Genomic DNA, 15094 nt, shown 5'->3' with positions numbered 1-15094 from the left:
TTAGTGTAGAGTTCACAGAGCACATTAAAATCAGGTTTTCACTTGTTCTGCATTCTGGATCACTGAGTTCTGTGACCGGAGGCCAAGTGACAAGGGTTCAATTAGAAAAGCTGACGATCAGTTGGAAAATAAAAGCTTTTGTGTGACTTAATGCCCATGAATGTCAGAGGTGAGTTTAGTAGCATAAGTAAAGTACATCCAGGACATAGTGACGCATGGATGGATTACTGTACGGGCTGAGAGGTCAGGGGCCCCGGGGGCCACAGCCTGTTAACGAAGTGACTGTCAAGATTTCTTGTTTGACAGCAACTGAACTCAGTTAAAAGACACAAAGTGAAGATTATGTTGTTGTAGATTTGTAGCCTGTTTGAGCCTCGTTCAGTCTGGGGTCTTGTCAAAGTGGGGCCCATTTATACAGAAATCCATACACACACACATATATATATATATGTATATATATATATATATATATGTGTGTGTGTGTTTTTTCACACGGAAGTGGAATGTAAATAATACAAAGTAAATTTAAGGTTCTTGTGCTTTACTTGAGTACTTTCTTTTCAAGCAGCTTTATACTTCTCCTCTTTTAGATTTCAGAGAAATATTTATTCCATATATTATTTCCGCTACATTTACTTGACAGCTGTAGTTAAGTTAGTTTAGTAATTAAGAGTTTCACACATAGAATCACCTTTGAACTTATGATGTATTTGTTCCTGCAAAAGAAAGAAAAACAAAAAAACAAAACAAAACAAAACAAAACAAAACAAAACAAAACAAAACAAAACAAACAAAAAACATATCAAGTCATTTTAATCATATAAAATATTAACTAATTGCTGTGAAGTCTTGAGTTTTGGCTAAAAAGTGCTTTGTGAGGTCACACTGACCTTGACCTTTGACCTTTGACCACCAAAGTCTAATCAGTTCATCCTGGAGTCCAGGTGAAGATGTGTACCGAATGTGAAGGGATTTCTTTGAGGAGTTCTGGAGATATCACATTCACAAGGCCAAAACCATGTTTTGTGAGGTCACCGAGACCTTGACCTTTGACCTTTGACCACCAAAGTCTAATCAATTCATCATTGAGTCCTAGTGAATGTTTGTGACAAATTTGAAGAAGTTCCATCAAGGTTTTACTGAGATATCAGACAGATAGATAGATAGATAGATAGATAGATAGATAGATAGATAGATAGATAGATAGATAGATAGATAGATAGATAGATAGATAGATAGATAGATAGATAGATCAATCGATAGATATCAGATAGATAGATAGATAGATAGATAGATAGATAGATAGATAGATGGATAGATAGATAGATAGATGATAGATAGATAGATAGATAGATAGATGATAGATAGATAGATCAATCGATAGATATCAGATAGATAGATAGATAGATAGATAGATAGATAGAACAATCGATAGATATCAGATAGGTAGATAGATAGATAGATAGATAGATACGTAGATCAATCGATAGATAGATAGATAGATAGATAGATAGATAGATAGATAGATAGATAGATAGATAGATAGATACATAGATACATAGATAAATAGATAAATCGATAGATAGATCAATCGATAGATATCAGATAGATAGATATCAGATAGATAGATAGATAGATAGATAGATCAATCGATAGATCAATCGATAGATAGATAGATAGATAGATAGATAGATAGATAGATAGATAGATAGATAGATAGATAGATAGATAGATAGATAGATAGATAGATAGATAGATAGATAGATAGATAGATAGATAGATAGATAGATAGATAGATAGATAGATAGATAGATAGATAGATACTTTATTTATCCACTAGAATGAGACGGATCAGATAACCAGCTCATTTATCATCGCTGAGGTTCCCGCTCTGTCCAGCAGGGGTCGATGGAGGGCTCACCGTCTCATCTGGACTCAACACACGAAGCAGAACCATCAGCCAATGAGAGGTCCGTGTTTGCCGTCCTCGCGCCTGCGCACTGCAGCTATGATAATTTTGTTGATATGTCTGCCGCTGGGTTTTAATGATTATTTCTGCGGGTTTTAGTGTTTCAGAGAGACTGTCCTCCCGCGGTCCGGCCTGATGGAAAACCCCAGAGACCTGGTGAGTGCTGAGGCGTGTCTGTGTGGCGGGAATCCGCATTTGACTTCTTTGTTGTGGTTGTGATAGCGGTTCACAGCGGCGTTAAAGGTTGCTTCAGAGACAGAAAATCAACACCAAACTCCATTGAGAAATCTGGTATTTTTAGGTTCTCTTGCTGTTCGATTAAAATTGTATCCCAAATTAAATATACATTTTAACTGTTCATTAAACCGTCCGTGGTACGTCTTTATTCGGCATATACATGTTGTCCATAGTAGCTTTTAAATCAGTCAAAACTTAGACATTTATAACAGTCTCCTTCCGAAACTCCACTGAAAAATCCTGCGATATTTTCTTGCTTGTTGACAAAGGCACATTTCTCACTGAGCAGCTTTTTTTAATCGTTTACGGAAAAAAGACAATTTTATTCGGCACGTACGAACTTCACCAAGCAACTTTTCATTCAGTGAAATTTCACTTTTGTTATCGTTCCGCTGCTTTCCCTCTATATCCTCATCTCCGGTCACCACGGTGCCCGGTGCAGAGCTGCGCCCGGCGAGGTGAACCCGCCACTCAGCTGTTGTTCCGCCAACGGACCGTGTTGCTAGGTGCATTTAAAATTAGCCGAATTGAACGGAGGCGTGAGCCGGTCCACAAACACCCTCGGGTTGTGTTCTGTGGACTTCGTGTCGTTGTCTGCAAGCGAAGAAACTTTAAATGGACAGATTCCTGGAGGGCATCTGGTGTCTCTTGTTGTGGCCGCTGAGTCTCTCTCTCTCTCCGTGTTCACTGTCAGCCTCTCTCTCTCACCGCACTGCAGTGGTGCTGACAGCAGGTTACACGGCTCCAAACTCACTCATACTCAACAGTGCAACAGCTGACAGGTTGTGTGTGTGTGTGTGTGTGCGTGCGTGTGTGTGCGCGCGTGTGTGTGTGTTTATAAGGATACAGGTGATTCTGTTGAAGGATAAACTACATGTTAGCATATGCACGGTCATGTATGTATGAGATGAGGACAGAAACACCTGAGGAGCTGCAAAGAAACTCCATGCACCTGCACCTGGAGGCGTTCTTGTTTCAAGAATTTGACCCAGTTCTTTCTAAAGCCCGAGTCCAGATGAACTGGGACCTGTGTGGACCAGTTCATCCTGGTCCTGTTGGAGGGAATGTGGATCAGAGATACTGGACTTTGATATTGATGTGTCATCCCTCTATTTGTACTAATATTGTCGTTTTATTAAGTAAAGAGGACGGGAGCCACAGTCCATCAGATGGAGCCTGTGGGGGAAGTTGTTGACCTTTGACCTCTGAATTGTAATTGATTGATTAGGTGAAATCGTGAACGATCGATTTCATTATTGATTAACCTGCAAATATTCACATTGAAAAAGCTACAACTAGTGAATATTTTTCACATTTACTTCATAAAAGACTCAGTTCAGAAACTTTAGTTCCTTTAGCTCCAGTTTAATTTTCACGCTGCAACTTGAAATCGTTCACTTATCAATAGACTGCAGAAAAATTATTTTGTTCAAGCTGTTAATTATTTGATTAATAAAATGTCAGGTAATAGTGAACAGTGTTTTTGACTGATCAATCTAAACTCATTGATTTACTGTCTGATGAGATGAAGAAAAGCAACAGATTACAACTTGAGAAATAAACAGTAGAATAGTTCCTGATTTATTATCTGTTGATTATTTGTCATCTACAAACTATACTGATGTTGAGACTCCGCCCCTCCTCCGCCCTCAGGTGGAGCGTCCGTCCAGGAAGCGCCGGGACTCCTTTGGGATGTTGGACGGTTTGGAGGAGGACCGGAGCAGCTGCAGCACCGAGTCCAGCGGGGGGAGCGGAGCCTCCAGTCCAGAGGACAGCGAGGATGAAGAGTTAGGAGGAGGGGGAGGAGGAGGAGGAGGAGGAGGAGGGGGAGGGGGAGGGGTGACTCAACTCACCCCCACCTCCTCCTCCTCCTCCTTGACACTCATCAAGACGAATGGACAGGTGTACACCTATCCTGACGGGAAGGCGGGCATGGGTCAGTATGAGAGTCACAGTTTCAGAGACGGCTCAGGGTTGTGAGGATGGATAAATCAAACGCACACACAGTTCAACAGATCAGCTCAGGAAAAATTATACTTTAAATCTTTGTGTACAGATGAAAGTTAGATTCTCACAGCTCACACAAAATGTTTTTAAATCTGTGAACTTGTGATGTGTTGAGTCTCTGTCATCTTTTGTGTCTCTCTGTCGTTGTTTCGTTGACTTTCCAACAGGAAATATTGAACGTCACATGGTACCGAGACTCTGTTCAGTCTGTTCAGTAATCCGTCCGTTATGATCGAGGGTCAAAGCTTGGACTTTCTTTTCTATTTTTGTTTTATCGTGTAAAATCACACATTTTTTTTATCTGCTGCTGCTTCACAATAAAAGTCCCTCTGCTTCCTGCCTTTCTGTCATCAGACGTTTTACTGTGAATCAGCTTCAGGTTGTTTCTGCATCTCTTTGACTCTGCTGCTGTGATGGGATTTATTTATGCACCATGTAAAAGAGAAAACAACATAAAACTAAACATTATGATCCAGACGCAAACAAGAATTCACCACTACTGAAATAAAGAGCAGCCACAGTTTGCACCTTGTGTCTCAGTTTCCTCGTCTCTCTCTGTGTTTCATCAGCGACCTGTGAGATGTGTGGTATGGTGGGAGTCAGAGATGCTTTCTACAGTAAAACCAAACGTTTCTGCAGCGTCTCCTGCTCCAGGAGTTACTCCTCCAACTCCAAGAAGGCCAGCATCCTCGCCAGACTGCAGGTACAAACTCCAACCATCATGTGTTGTTACTGTAAACCTGTAGAACTGAGGCCATGACCTGTGTCTGTACATGAAAAAGCTTGGTGACGTCCAGTGGTTTAACCTTTCAGGTGTCAATCAGCTGATCCAGATGTGTGTTTGATGTGTGAACAGATATCTGAAATGAAAACCAGGGACAATATATCCAAAAAGAAAAGGTTGGACAGTCTTGGTTTCACGTATTTTGACCATGGAAACTGTTGTACTGTAATAAACTATGGTGAAGGCTGACTGATCAAAAGACAACTCCCTACCTTTGCAGCAGTCGTGAAGTCCTGTTGTCTGTCTGTTCCTCAATTATTTATATTCTTTTAGTTTGTAAGAATCCACAGATCAAAAGAATGAAAGGCATTTTTCATAAAAAGGTCATGATTGTCGTGTGAAGTCTATCGCAGAGGGTTGGGCAACTTCTTCTTCTTATTATCCTTCCAACATAAAATCTGTTTTTGTTAGTTTACTCCGCGGTTATGATCTCCTAACCAATGAGTGAGCCGGCTGACCTTTCCTCTGCCTAGAGTCAACAAATAAAAGGGGACAGGCCACCGAAAACAGGGACGTCTGGTCACTCTATTAAAGAGTGCGTGTGTGTGTGTGTGTGTGTGCTTGTGTGTGTGTGTGTGTGCGTGTGTGTGTTGAAGGGGAAGCCTCCCACTAAAAAGGCCAAGGTTCTTCAGAAACAGCCTCTGATGACTAAGCTGGCGGCCTACGCTCAGCATCAAGCCAACCAGCACAGCGGCGTGAAGAAGAGCGGTGAGTCCGGTTCCGCCGGTTCTCTCCAGACTTTTATTGAATTAAATTCACTTTTTCTATTTTTTTTTAAATCTGTTTTTATTGAGAATGATTTTCACATGTCACATATCGTCTCTTATACATTTTCCTGTATTCATATTAAAGGTAAAAGTGAAACTCACACCTGTGACTGATTAAACAAACAACTAAAACTCTACATACGTCATCACTCATAGTCATCTGTACACCACCATCCATTCCCCTGTGTACATGTACACAAGTACTTCAGTCTTTGGTAATCAAAATATTAAAAATGTATAATTATTATACTAATAGATGAACTAATAATGAATAAAGAATAAAGTGAAATTACAATAAAGTTGATTAATTAAGTAAATAAGAAAAGAAGGAAATAATAATAACAACAATAGAAATAATACCAATAATAAAAAGGACCAAACTCACTCTTAAAGCTCCATGTTTCTTCTTCTTCTGTGTTTTATTTGAAGTGTTGATCCATCAGAAGATATAAAAACCATCTCAGTGTAGTTTCACATCTCCTCTCTCAGGCTTCTCTCTGCAGCTCTAGTAACAACAGGTCCGGGAGGAAATGACTGAAGCTTTTAATGAAACTTAATGTTTGTCAATGATTTTTATTTAAATTCTTTTACTTCTTTATGTGTTGAACTAAAGGTTTGGTGGTTGACTTCACAGCAGCAGCAATAAAGTGTGATCCTCTCTGTAGAAGTCACGTGTGTGTGTGTGTGTGTGTGTGTGTGTGTGTGTGTGTGTGTGTGTGTGTGTGTGTGTGTGTGTGTGTGTGTGTGTGTGTGTGTGTGTGTTGTGTGTGTGTGTGTTGTGTTGTGTTGTGTTGTGTTGTGTGTGTGTGTGTGTGTGTGTGTGTGTGTGTGTGTGTGTGTGTGTGTGTGTGTGTGTGTGTTGTGTTGTGTTGTGTTGTGTTGTGTTTGCTGTAGTTCCCGTGGAGATGTTTGACTGGGGTCGTTACCTTGGAGATGGAGATGTGATGGGAGCGCCAGTCAGCTGCTTCAAACATGTGAGTGACAGACACACACACACACACACAGGTGTGTTGTGTTCGCTCCTGCTCCTACAGGCTGGTTGTGAGGTCAAAGGTTATAAGCTCAAAAAAAATCAATATGTGAGTTTGTAATAAACATTATTAAATAACTGAAGGTATAAAAATGATCAGAAAATAATGAAGCATAAAAAGTACCGATGAGGATTCTGACCAACCAGGTCGTCAGTCGTGTTGTTTGGTTGAAACGTGGTTTCTCTGTCGTCGAGGTCCCGATGGGGAGGTCGTGGGGTGACATCAGCGAAGGCGTTAGGGTCGAAGTCCCAAACACTGACAGTGGTCTGCCCATGAAGGTTTACTGGATCGCTGGCATCATTAAACTGGCTGGTACACACACACACACACACACACACACACACACACACACACACACACACACACACACACACTCCTACACCTCCTGAGTCTCAGCCTCACTGTACTAATGAAATGTTATTGACACAGACCGTAAATAAAGATGGACGTCACCCACAGGTTTCTGAAGCTGCACCGTCGCCATCTTGGCCAGTGTCTGGCTCCACCCCTAACTCTCAAGTAATCCAAATATGGTCAAAGAGGAGGGGCTTGTGTGGAGCTGAGACTTTGGTGCATGTTGGTTTGTGTCAAGCATACGGTCACCCACCTGTCACTCCAAGAGGCCACGCCCTCAATCCTCTATAACTGTAGTCCTTAATAAAATGTAAACAGGTGAGTTATATAAACAGGTGAGTTATATGAACAGGTGAGTTCTATAAACAGGTGAGTTATATAAACAGGTGTCATGAAGGAGGAAATTAGCTCTAGAGACCAGAACAGTTTTTGTACCAGGCTGTAAACATGTTTATTTCTGCTGTAAAGTTGGACATTTTAACATGGGAGTCTGTGGGGACTGACTCACTGCTGGAGCCAGACTCTAGTGGTCGTTAGAGGAACTGCAGGTTCTGGTTCTTCATGTTGATGCTTCATTATTGATCATTGACAATACTTGAGAACAAAAGGCAAGTCTGCAGTTTTTTTTGAAACAAAACAAGACTGTGTGTGTGTGTGTGTGTGTGTGTGTGTGTGTGTGTGTGTGTGTGTGTGTGGTGTGTGTGTGTGTGTGTGTGTGTGTGTGTGTGTAGGTTTTAAAGCTCTGCTGCGATACGAAGGTTTCGACAGCGACTCCAACAGAGACTTCTGGTTGAACCTGTGCGTGCCGGACATCCACCCGGTGGGCTGGTGTGCAGCTGGAGGAAAACCTCTGGTCCCCCCCCAGAGTAAGTTCAGTATCAGAGCAGACAGGCTGTGAGGTACCAGTCAGTGGGGGTGGGGAGGGGTGTCTTCTGATTGGCTGATGGCGTCCGTCTGTGTTGCAGCTATCCTTCACAGGTTCACCAACTGGAAAACCTTCTTGATTAAAAGACTGACGGGATCCAAAACACTGCCGCCAGACTTCTCCTCCAAGGTCACACACGCACGCACACACACACACACACACATATGATTATCAATTTCAATTCTAATTTCAATTTCTTCTAGTCTGATCACTTTATGACAGCACAATACCAGCATGAGAAGCCTGTTCATACTGTCACTGTCTCCTCGTGCTCCAGGTGCAGGAGAGCATGCAGTTTCCCTTTAAGAAGCAGATGAGGGTGGAGGTGGTGGATAAGACTCACCTGTGTCGGACTCGGGTCGCTCTGGTGGAACAGGTGGGACACGCTGCGCTGCAGGGGTCAGAGGTCGCCGTCCTCAGCCCAGAGAGCGGAAATGACATCATAACCTCTGTGTGTGTGTCTGTGCAGGTGATCGGCGGCCGTCTCCGACTGGTGTACGAGGAGTGCGACGACGGGACGGACGACTTCTGGTGTCACATGTACAGTCCTCTGATCCACAGCATCGGCTGGTCTCGATCCATCGGACACCGCTTCAAACGCTCTGGTGAGTCAGCTGATTGATGAGTCACAGCTGATCTGTGAGTCAGCTGATCTGTGAGTCAGCTGATCAGTGAGTCACAGCTGATCTGTTAGTCACAGCTGATCAGTGAGTCACAGCTGATCGGCTCGGACTGAACCAGACAGGAAATGTTTGACCCATAAAGTTTAAAGCAGCTGCAGGTGACTCAGTGTCTGTGTGTTCCTTTCCAGATGTGTCGAAGAAGCTGGATGGGCAGCTGGACGCTCCTGGACAGCTGTTTGCCAAGGTGAGAACGACACACAGCTGGACTTTGAGTTTTTAGTTTTATTACCAGCACAACTACACAGACCTGAGATCAGGTGTGATCAGCCAGAACAGGTGAGAACACCTGGAGCATGGAGGTCCATCCATCCAGACGTCCCTCTCCCCAGCAACGTTTTCCGGCTCCTCCTGAGGCGTTCCCAGACCAGATGAGATAATAATCTCTCCAGCGTGTTCTGGTTCTGTCCTGGGACTTGGACCCAGTTGGATCAGATCCTGAACCACCTCAACTGGCGTCTTTCCAGATGTCTGTCTCCTCAGCCTCCGAGACTGAGCTCAGACATCTTACAGAGGAAACTCATTTCAGCCAGTCGTACTCACAATCCCACTGTTTCAGTCACCGCCCACAGGTGAGGAGTGAAACACAGACTGACCAATCAGAAGCAGCGATCCGCCCGTCAGTGCTGGAGGTGTCGAGCTTTATTGGTTTGAATGCTGATAGCTTCTGTGTTTCAGGTGAAGGAGGTGGATCAGACCGGCTCGTGGTTCGAGGACGGGATGAAGCTGGAGGCCATCGACCCTCTGAACCTGTCGGCCATCTGTGTGGCCACGGTCAGGAAGGTGAGGACCCGCCTCTGTGGACAGCTGTCAGCCAATCAAATCAAAGCAGCCTGAAACTGTCACGCTGTCATTAAATAACAAATACTCTGCTACTCCTTTAGCTCATCATGCTAATAGCCATTACAGTTGCAGAAACCTTCTTCCTCAGTGATGAAGACTCCTCCTCCTCCTCCCGCAGGTCCTGGCTGACGGGTATCTGATGATCGGCATCGATGGTTCAGAGGCGGCGGACGGTTCAGACTGGTTCTGTTATCACTCCATGTCTCCCTCCATCTTCCCCGCCGGCTTTTGTGAGATCAACAACATCGAGCTGACTCCCCCCAGAGGTGACAGCTGTAGACACACCACTCCTCCATCTACAGAAAAACATATAAACTGATTTAAAAAACTCTTAAAGCTCCTCCAGTGTAAAGGTCTGTGTCCATGTGTAGTGTGATTATAGATCAGCTCTAGCTTCTATATTAATACTGTGAAAGTATCAAAGCCTCAGTCCACAGAGAAATGCACACAGCCTGTATTCAGAAACTGACTCCCTGTCTCTCAGGTTACACCAACCTCCCCTTCAGATGGTTTGAGTATCTGAAGGAAACCAAGTCTGTGGCTGCTCCGGTGACCCTCTTCAACAAGGTGAGACCGAACACGAGAGGCGAGGCAGTCCGTTAATCCGTTAGTCAGTCAGGACAGGACGTTAGTTTCACCAATATTAATACTTCCAGCCCAGTCTTCAAAGTTCACGGCAGGTTTACAGCCCCAGACTTCATAAGATGTTTTCATTGGGGCTGAACGATAAGCACAAAGAATCATATTGTGATTATTTTGGCAGATGTGAGAGTCGTGCTTCAGTTGTTGTGACGTATTCTACCTTTATCAGAGAAATTGCAGCTCCTTTGATTTTGATATTGAACTTAATGAGATTTTGATAATATTTTGATTAATTGTTCAGCTCTAGTTTAAAGTACTTTAAAATGTAAATATTCAAGCCCCCCCCCCTTCCTCCATCAGGACGTCCCCAACCACGGTTTCTGCCCCGGTATGAAGCTGGAGGCTGTGGACCTCATGGAGCCCCGGCTGGTGTGCGTCGCCACGGTGACCCGCATCGTCCACCGGTTGCTACGGATACACTTTGACGGCTGGGAGGACGAGTACGACCAGTGGGTGGACTGCGAGTCACCCGACCTGTATCCGGTCGGCTGGTGTCAGCTGACTGGATACCAGCTGCAGCCTCCTGCTGTTAACGCAGGTAAAACACACACGCAGTACGACTCAGCTCGGGTCAGACCAGACGCATCTTCATGGCGTCATGTGACAGGAAGTGTTAAAGGAACACTTCAGCCTTTTAGGAACAACTCTTATTTGCTTTCTTGAAGATTGACATTGACCTGCAGAAAGACGCTGAGGCAGCGGGTCATCAGCTGTTTCCTCATTTGTCCTCCTGGCGTCACCGTTTATAGAAACCGCAAACTCTCCGAGACTGAACATACTTCAGCCGAGATAAGTTTCCTGGACTCCCGTCCGCCTGCTCGTCTCACCCTCACATTCCTTCTGACACCAGAAGCTCATGAGCTTCATGGAAACTCTGCTGTAACGTTCATGAAAATCCAAACTGAAGCTGCTGAGACCAAGTCTGTTAATGAGAAGAATCAAATCTAAACGACCTCTCAGAGCCATGATGATGATGATGATGATGATGATGATATGACTGATTTGAATTTGAATTTCAGTATGTTTAATTTTAAATTCATTCAGATTAAGCCGCTATAATGAAAGAGTGTTTTCCACCTGTGAAGAGAAGCCAGAACTAAACAGTAAACATGATAAGAATCCACCTTCAGAGACTCTGCATGAGTTATATGAGGCTGGACAGAACAGGGATGGATTCCTGTGTAAGCCTCTGTTTTAGAGCAGAGAATGGATGAACTGATTTTTTATCCGGGTGTGAAGATATAAAATGTATAAATAAATCACGTGGTGTCGGATTGTGCAGAGACTTGCGTACCTGCCGATACCCGACACTGTTTTTTAGGCAGCATCAGAGACATTTCCGATTCTTTATCGGAACAACTCCAATTCTAGTTCTAAAAGTCATTAAGAGGATGTTTTCCACTGGTCACCTACACAGAAATGTAATATATGACATAAATGTCCCCATGTCAACAGTGATGTTTCCATATATCTAGCTAAAATAAATTGTATGTGTTTGTTCAGGTTCCAGAGAACTGCAGTCAGCAGCGTCCAAACAGAGGAAGAAGTCCCAACAGTACAAGGGGCAAAAGAAAAGTGAGTCTCTGTGTCTGAAACTGAACATTTCTGGGTTTGAGACTGTTGGTCAGAAAAAATAAGACATTTAATTTCCTGACACTCTAGGAAATGATATATATAAATATTTGACTGTTTTCTGATGTTTTATAGACCAATTGATTAATTGAGAAAATAATTGGCAGATTAGTTGATTTTAAGAATATTTGTCAGTTGCAGCTGTAAAGTTATATATTTGGTAGACGATGTAATGATTCAAAGTCCTGGAAACATGTTTTGCTTCCTCTGAATAAAATCATTTCTAGTGTTTTTTATGGATATATTTGGTTTCTTTACAAAAAGCAGCGAAACTGACATTTGTAAGAAAACATCACATATTATAACTTTCAGAAAGAGCCACAGCTGAATATCTCCAGCTGTCAGAAACCAGAAACTGAAAACGCTGTTTAACCGAATTTACCTCTGTCTCTCAGAGAGGAAGTTGCCCGTCGCCAAGCGACCTGTCAGTCTCTCTGGTGCCGTGGTGACAGGCGTCCCCAGGAACCTATCAGGAGATGAGAACGAGACTCCGCCAGATTACCCATCACCCCCTACTCCTGCTTCAGCAGCCCAACCCCTCTCTGCAGACCTAGAGAGCAGCCCTAATACGGAGGGGGGGGCAGGTATTTATATATGTGTTATATATGTTTATATTGTTGTGAGGACCCTCATTCACATGAACCTTAACCAACTCAAAGCCTGAACTCAACCTGATTCTAACCTGAACCATAAAACCTTCAGACAGATCTGAAATAGTAGGAACTGCCCAAAATGTTCTCAATGCAGAAAGGTAGAAAACTAATATAGAATTTAGCATGTTAGCATGTTGCAGTGGGCGATATATGGAATATACTCCATGTGTGGGATGTAGTAAATCACAATATCACAAACATCGATTTATAAATTGTCACATAACTGTTTTAAGATGCTGGCATGAAATAATTTTTGGCGTTTTGCTCTTTCCGCTCTCTCGCTCTCACAGACACACTCCCTCGCCCATCCAGAAAACTCTCCATGTGTGACGTAGGTGAGGAGGCATGTCGGTTTGTATCTGGAGTGGAGGGCGCCACAGAGAGTTTATCTGGGTTTAGAAACTGTAACTGAAGATGGAGGCAGAGCAGCTGGTTCAGAGACGGCATCAGACACACCGTCTGCCTTACGGGTGCGCGGCAGCTGCGTCGCGCTTGTGCGGCAGCTGCGTCGCGCTTGTGCGGCAGCTGCGTCGCGCTTGTGCGGCAGCTGCGTCGCTAAAATGCTGCCCTACACATGTTAAATCATTAGCCAGTTATAACCAACATTAAGTTCCTGCTGTGACCATCTAGTTCATGTGTCTCCTCTGTCTCTACATGCAGCTGCTAAAATGGTTAAAAACATAAGTTATATATTTTTTGTGTCGTATTCACATAAAGTGCAGACGTTGAAACAGTCGTATATAATGTGGCTGGTCTCATATCAGTGCGACTCTCTGTTCTGTCGCTCGTCACAGTGAGAAACGGGCGAGATGTTGAATCTGTAGATCACTCAGAGCAGCAGCATGAGAGTCAGTCTCTTTATGCATCAAAGGGTTAAATCATCATTTATAAGGTTCTATAGAGGAGAATTTAAAATAATGCGACATATCGTGTATCGCGATATAGCCTAAAAATATTGCAATATTATAGTAGTTTTGGCATCAGCATGAGATCGCCTTTTTTGGATGGAACTGAATTCAGTGTTTTATTGTAAAGATTTTCTGTTTTTTGTCGTTGTGTCACAGAATTACATTTTGAACGGTGTATATTTTAACATGTGGTTGATTTATGGAAACACTGTTCACAGGTCAATGAAAGTGAGATCTCAGCAGCACTCCTGATGTCCTCTCTGTTTCTGCAGGTTCACAGATTAAAGAGGAGAACGCTGAAGGGACAGATTTATGTTCTGAAAGGACTGAAACAGAAACCAACGGATCCTCTGGAGATTTCTTCACCAACCAGGACCAGTAGTAGGCCTCATCCATCCCTCACCGCCTTTTACACTCCAGCCATCCATCCCTCTTTTCTAGAGTTTCAACCCTCGTGAAATCATCTGCTGTGATTAAATCAGTTATTTATTTATTTCTTGGACACACTTTAAACACATCACACCTTCTGATGTTGTCAGCAGTAACAACTTCAGCTGACCGCCCTCCTCACACTGTAGAGATACCACTTCTCTTTAGTCAGAAACCCACTTGTAGCCTGTATGAACACGAGTGTCCAGTCCTACCGACCGTTCTCCATCTGTCCATCCACAGTTTTTAATCCTCAGTGTTTCCCTCTTTCTCTTGGTGCCCGGTCAGATTGAAATTCATCCGCACACATTCACGAAATTCTAGGTTGTGTTGGAAACTTGCTGATGTTAGTGTAGCTACCAGTTAGGACAATGAGCCCTTTACAACCGTGCTAGGGGGATTGGGTCAATGATATCTTGTGTTTTTTATTTATTCTTTATTTTAAGGCCAGCAATATTTCTAAAAAACTGAATCAGTTCAAAAAATCTGTTTAATCAGAGCTACAGGACTCTACCTGGGAACATGCTAGTGCTATCCAGCCAAAATAGTCTACTAGCTAGCTAGCTGCCTTGCTAAGTTCCAGTTAAAGCTAGTTAGCTCTAAACTCCAGAGGATTAACACCAGCCAAAATTAATAAAAGTTGGCTTAAGGTGTTATATTAAAATATCTTACTCTACTTAAGCCTCTGTTTAGCCACATGACTGTATAAATTGACAGTAAATATTGAAAATCTACAGTCCAAGGTGACGTCTCCAGATGTCTCGTTTTCTCCGACCGGCAGTCCAAATCCTATAGATATTCAGTTTACCAGCGTAACAAAGAAAAACATCAAACCGTCACATGAGAAGTTAGAAACGGCAAATACTTGACATCCGGTTAACATCTATTTAATCAGAGCTACACAGCTGTAGCTGGGAACATGCTAGCTCTAACCAGCCAACTAATTAGCTAATCAGGCTAATCAGGATGCTAGCTCACTAACAGCATGAAATGTAAATACTGTTTATTCAAGAAATAATGTTTTTATAAAGATTATTTATGAGCAATTAAAAAAAAAAATAATAATGAATTGATGTTGAGCTGAAGATTCACTCATTAATTTGACTGAGCCATCATTCTCATTTCAAAAACTGTCCTGTCATCTCCCTGGTTTTGGTTTTCCCAGGAACAAAGTAACTTTACTACACTGATTTCATTGGCATGTGGGGGAAAATGGCGCTACTGCCGTCTGAA

The 15094-nt window shown here is 43.0% G+C and overlaps 1 protein-coding gene across 2 annotated transcripts; it reads left to right on the top strand.

Moving 5' to 3' along the window:
- Positions 1-1986: 1986 nt before the first annotated feature.
- Positions 1987-13925, top strand: LOC130185537 (MBT domain-containing protein 1-like). Of its 2 annotated transcripts, XM_056402054.1 has the most exons (19): positions 1987-2125; positions 3860-4142; positions 4783-4916; positions 5594-5705; positions 6659-6738; positions 6990-7107; positions 7881-8015; positions 8115-8203; positions 8352-8450; positions 8544-8679; positions 8886-8941; positions 9433-9537; positions 9716-9863; positions 10082-10164; positions 10540-10777; positions 11743-11814; positions 12267-12455; positions 12815-12859; positions 13705-13925. In XM_056402054.1, the coding sequence occupies exons 1-19, from the start codon at positions 2105-2107 to the stop codon at positions 13812-13814; spliced, it is 2253 nt and encodes a 750-aa protein (XP_056258029.1). In that variant the 5' UTR covers positions 1987-2104; the 3' UTR covers positions 13815-13925. The 2 variants fall into 2 exon arrangements, with proteins under 2 accessions (XP_056258029.1, XP_056258031.1); XM_056402056.1 differs by lacking the exon at positions 12815-12859.
- Positions 13926-15094: the final 1169 nt, after the last annotated feature.

Source organism: Seriola aureovittata, chromosome 17 (assembly GCF_021018895.1).
Source record: "Seriola aureovittata isolate HTS-2021-v1 ecotype China chromosome 17, ASM2101889v1, whole genome shotgun sequence".
Taxonomy (NCBI): domain Eukaryota; kingdom Metazoa; phylum Chordata; class Actinopteri; order Carangiformes; family Carangidae; genus Seriola; species Seriola aureovittata.
The sequence above is the reverse complement of the archived record's forward strand: the minus strand, read 5'-3'. Positions and strand labels throughout refer to the sequence as shown.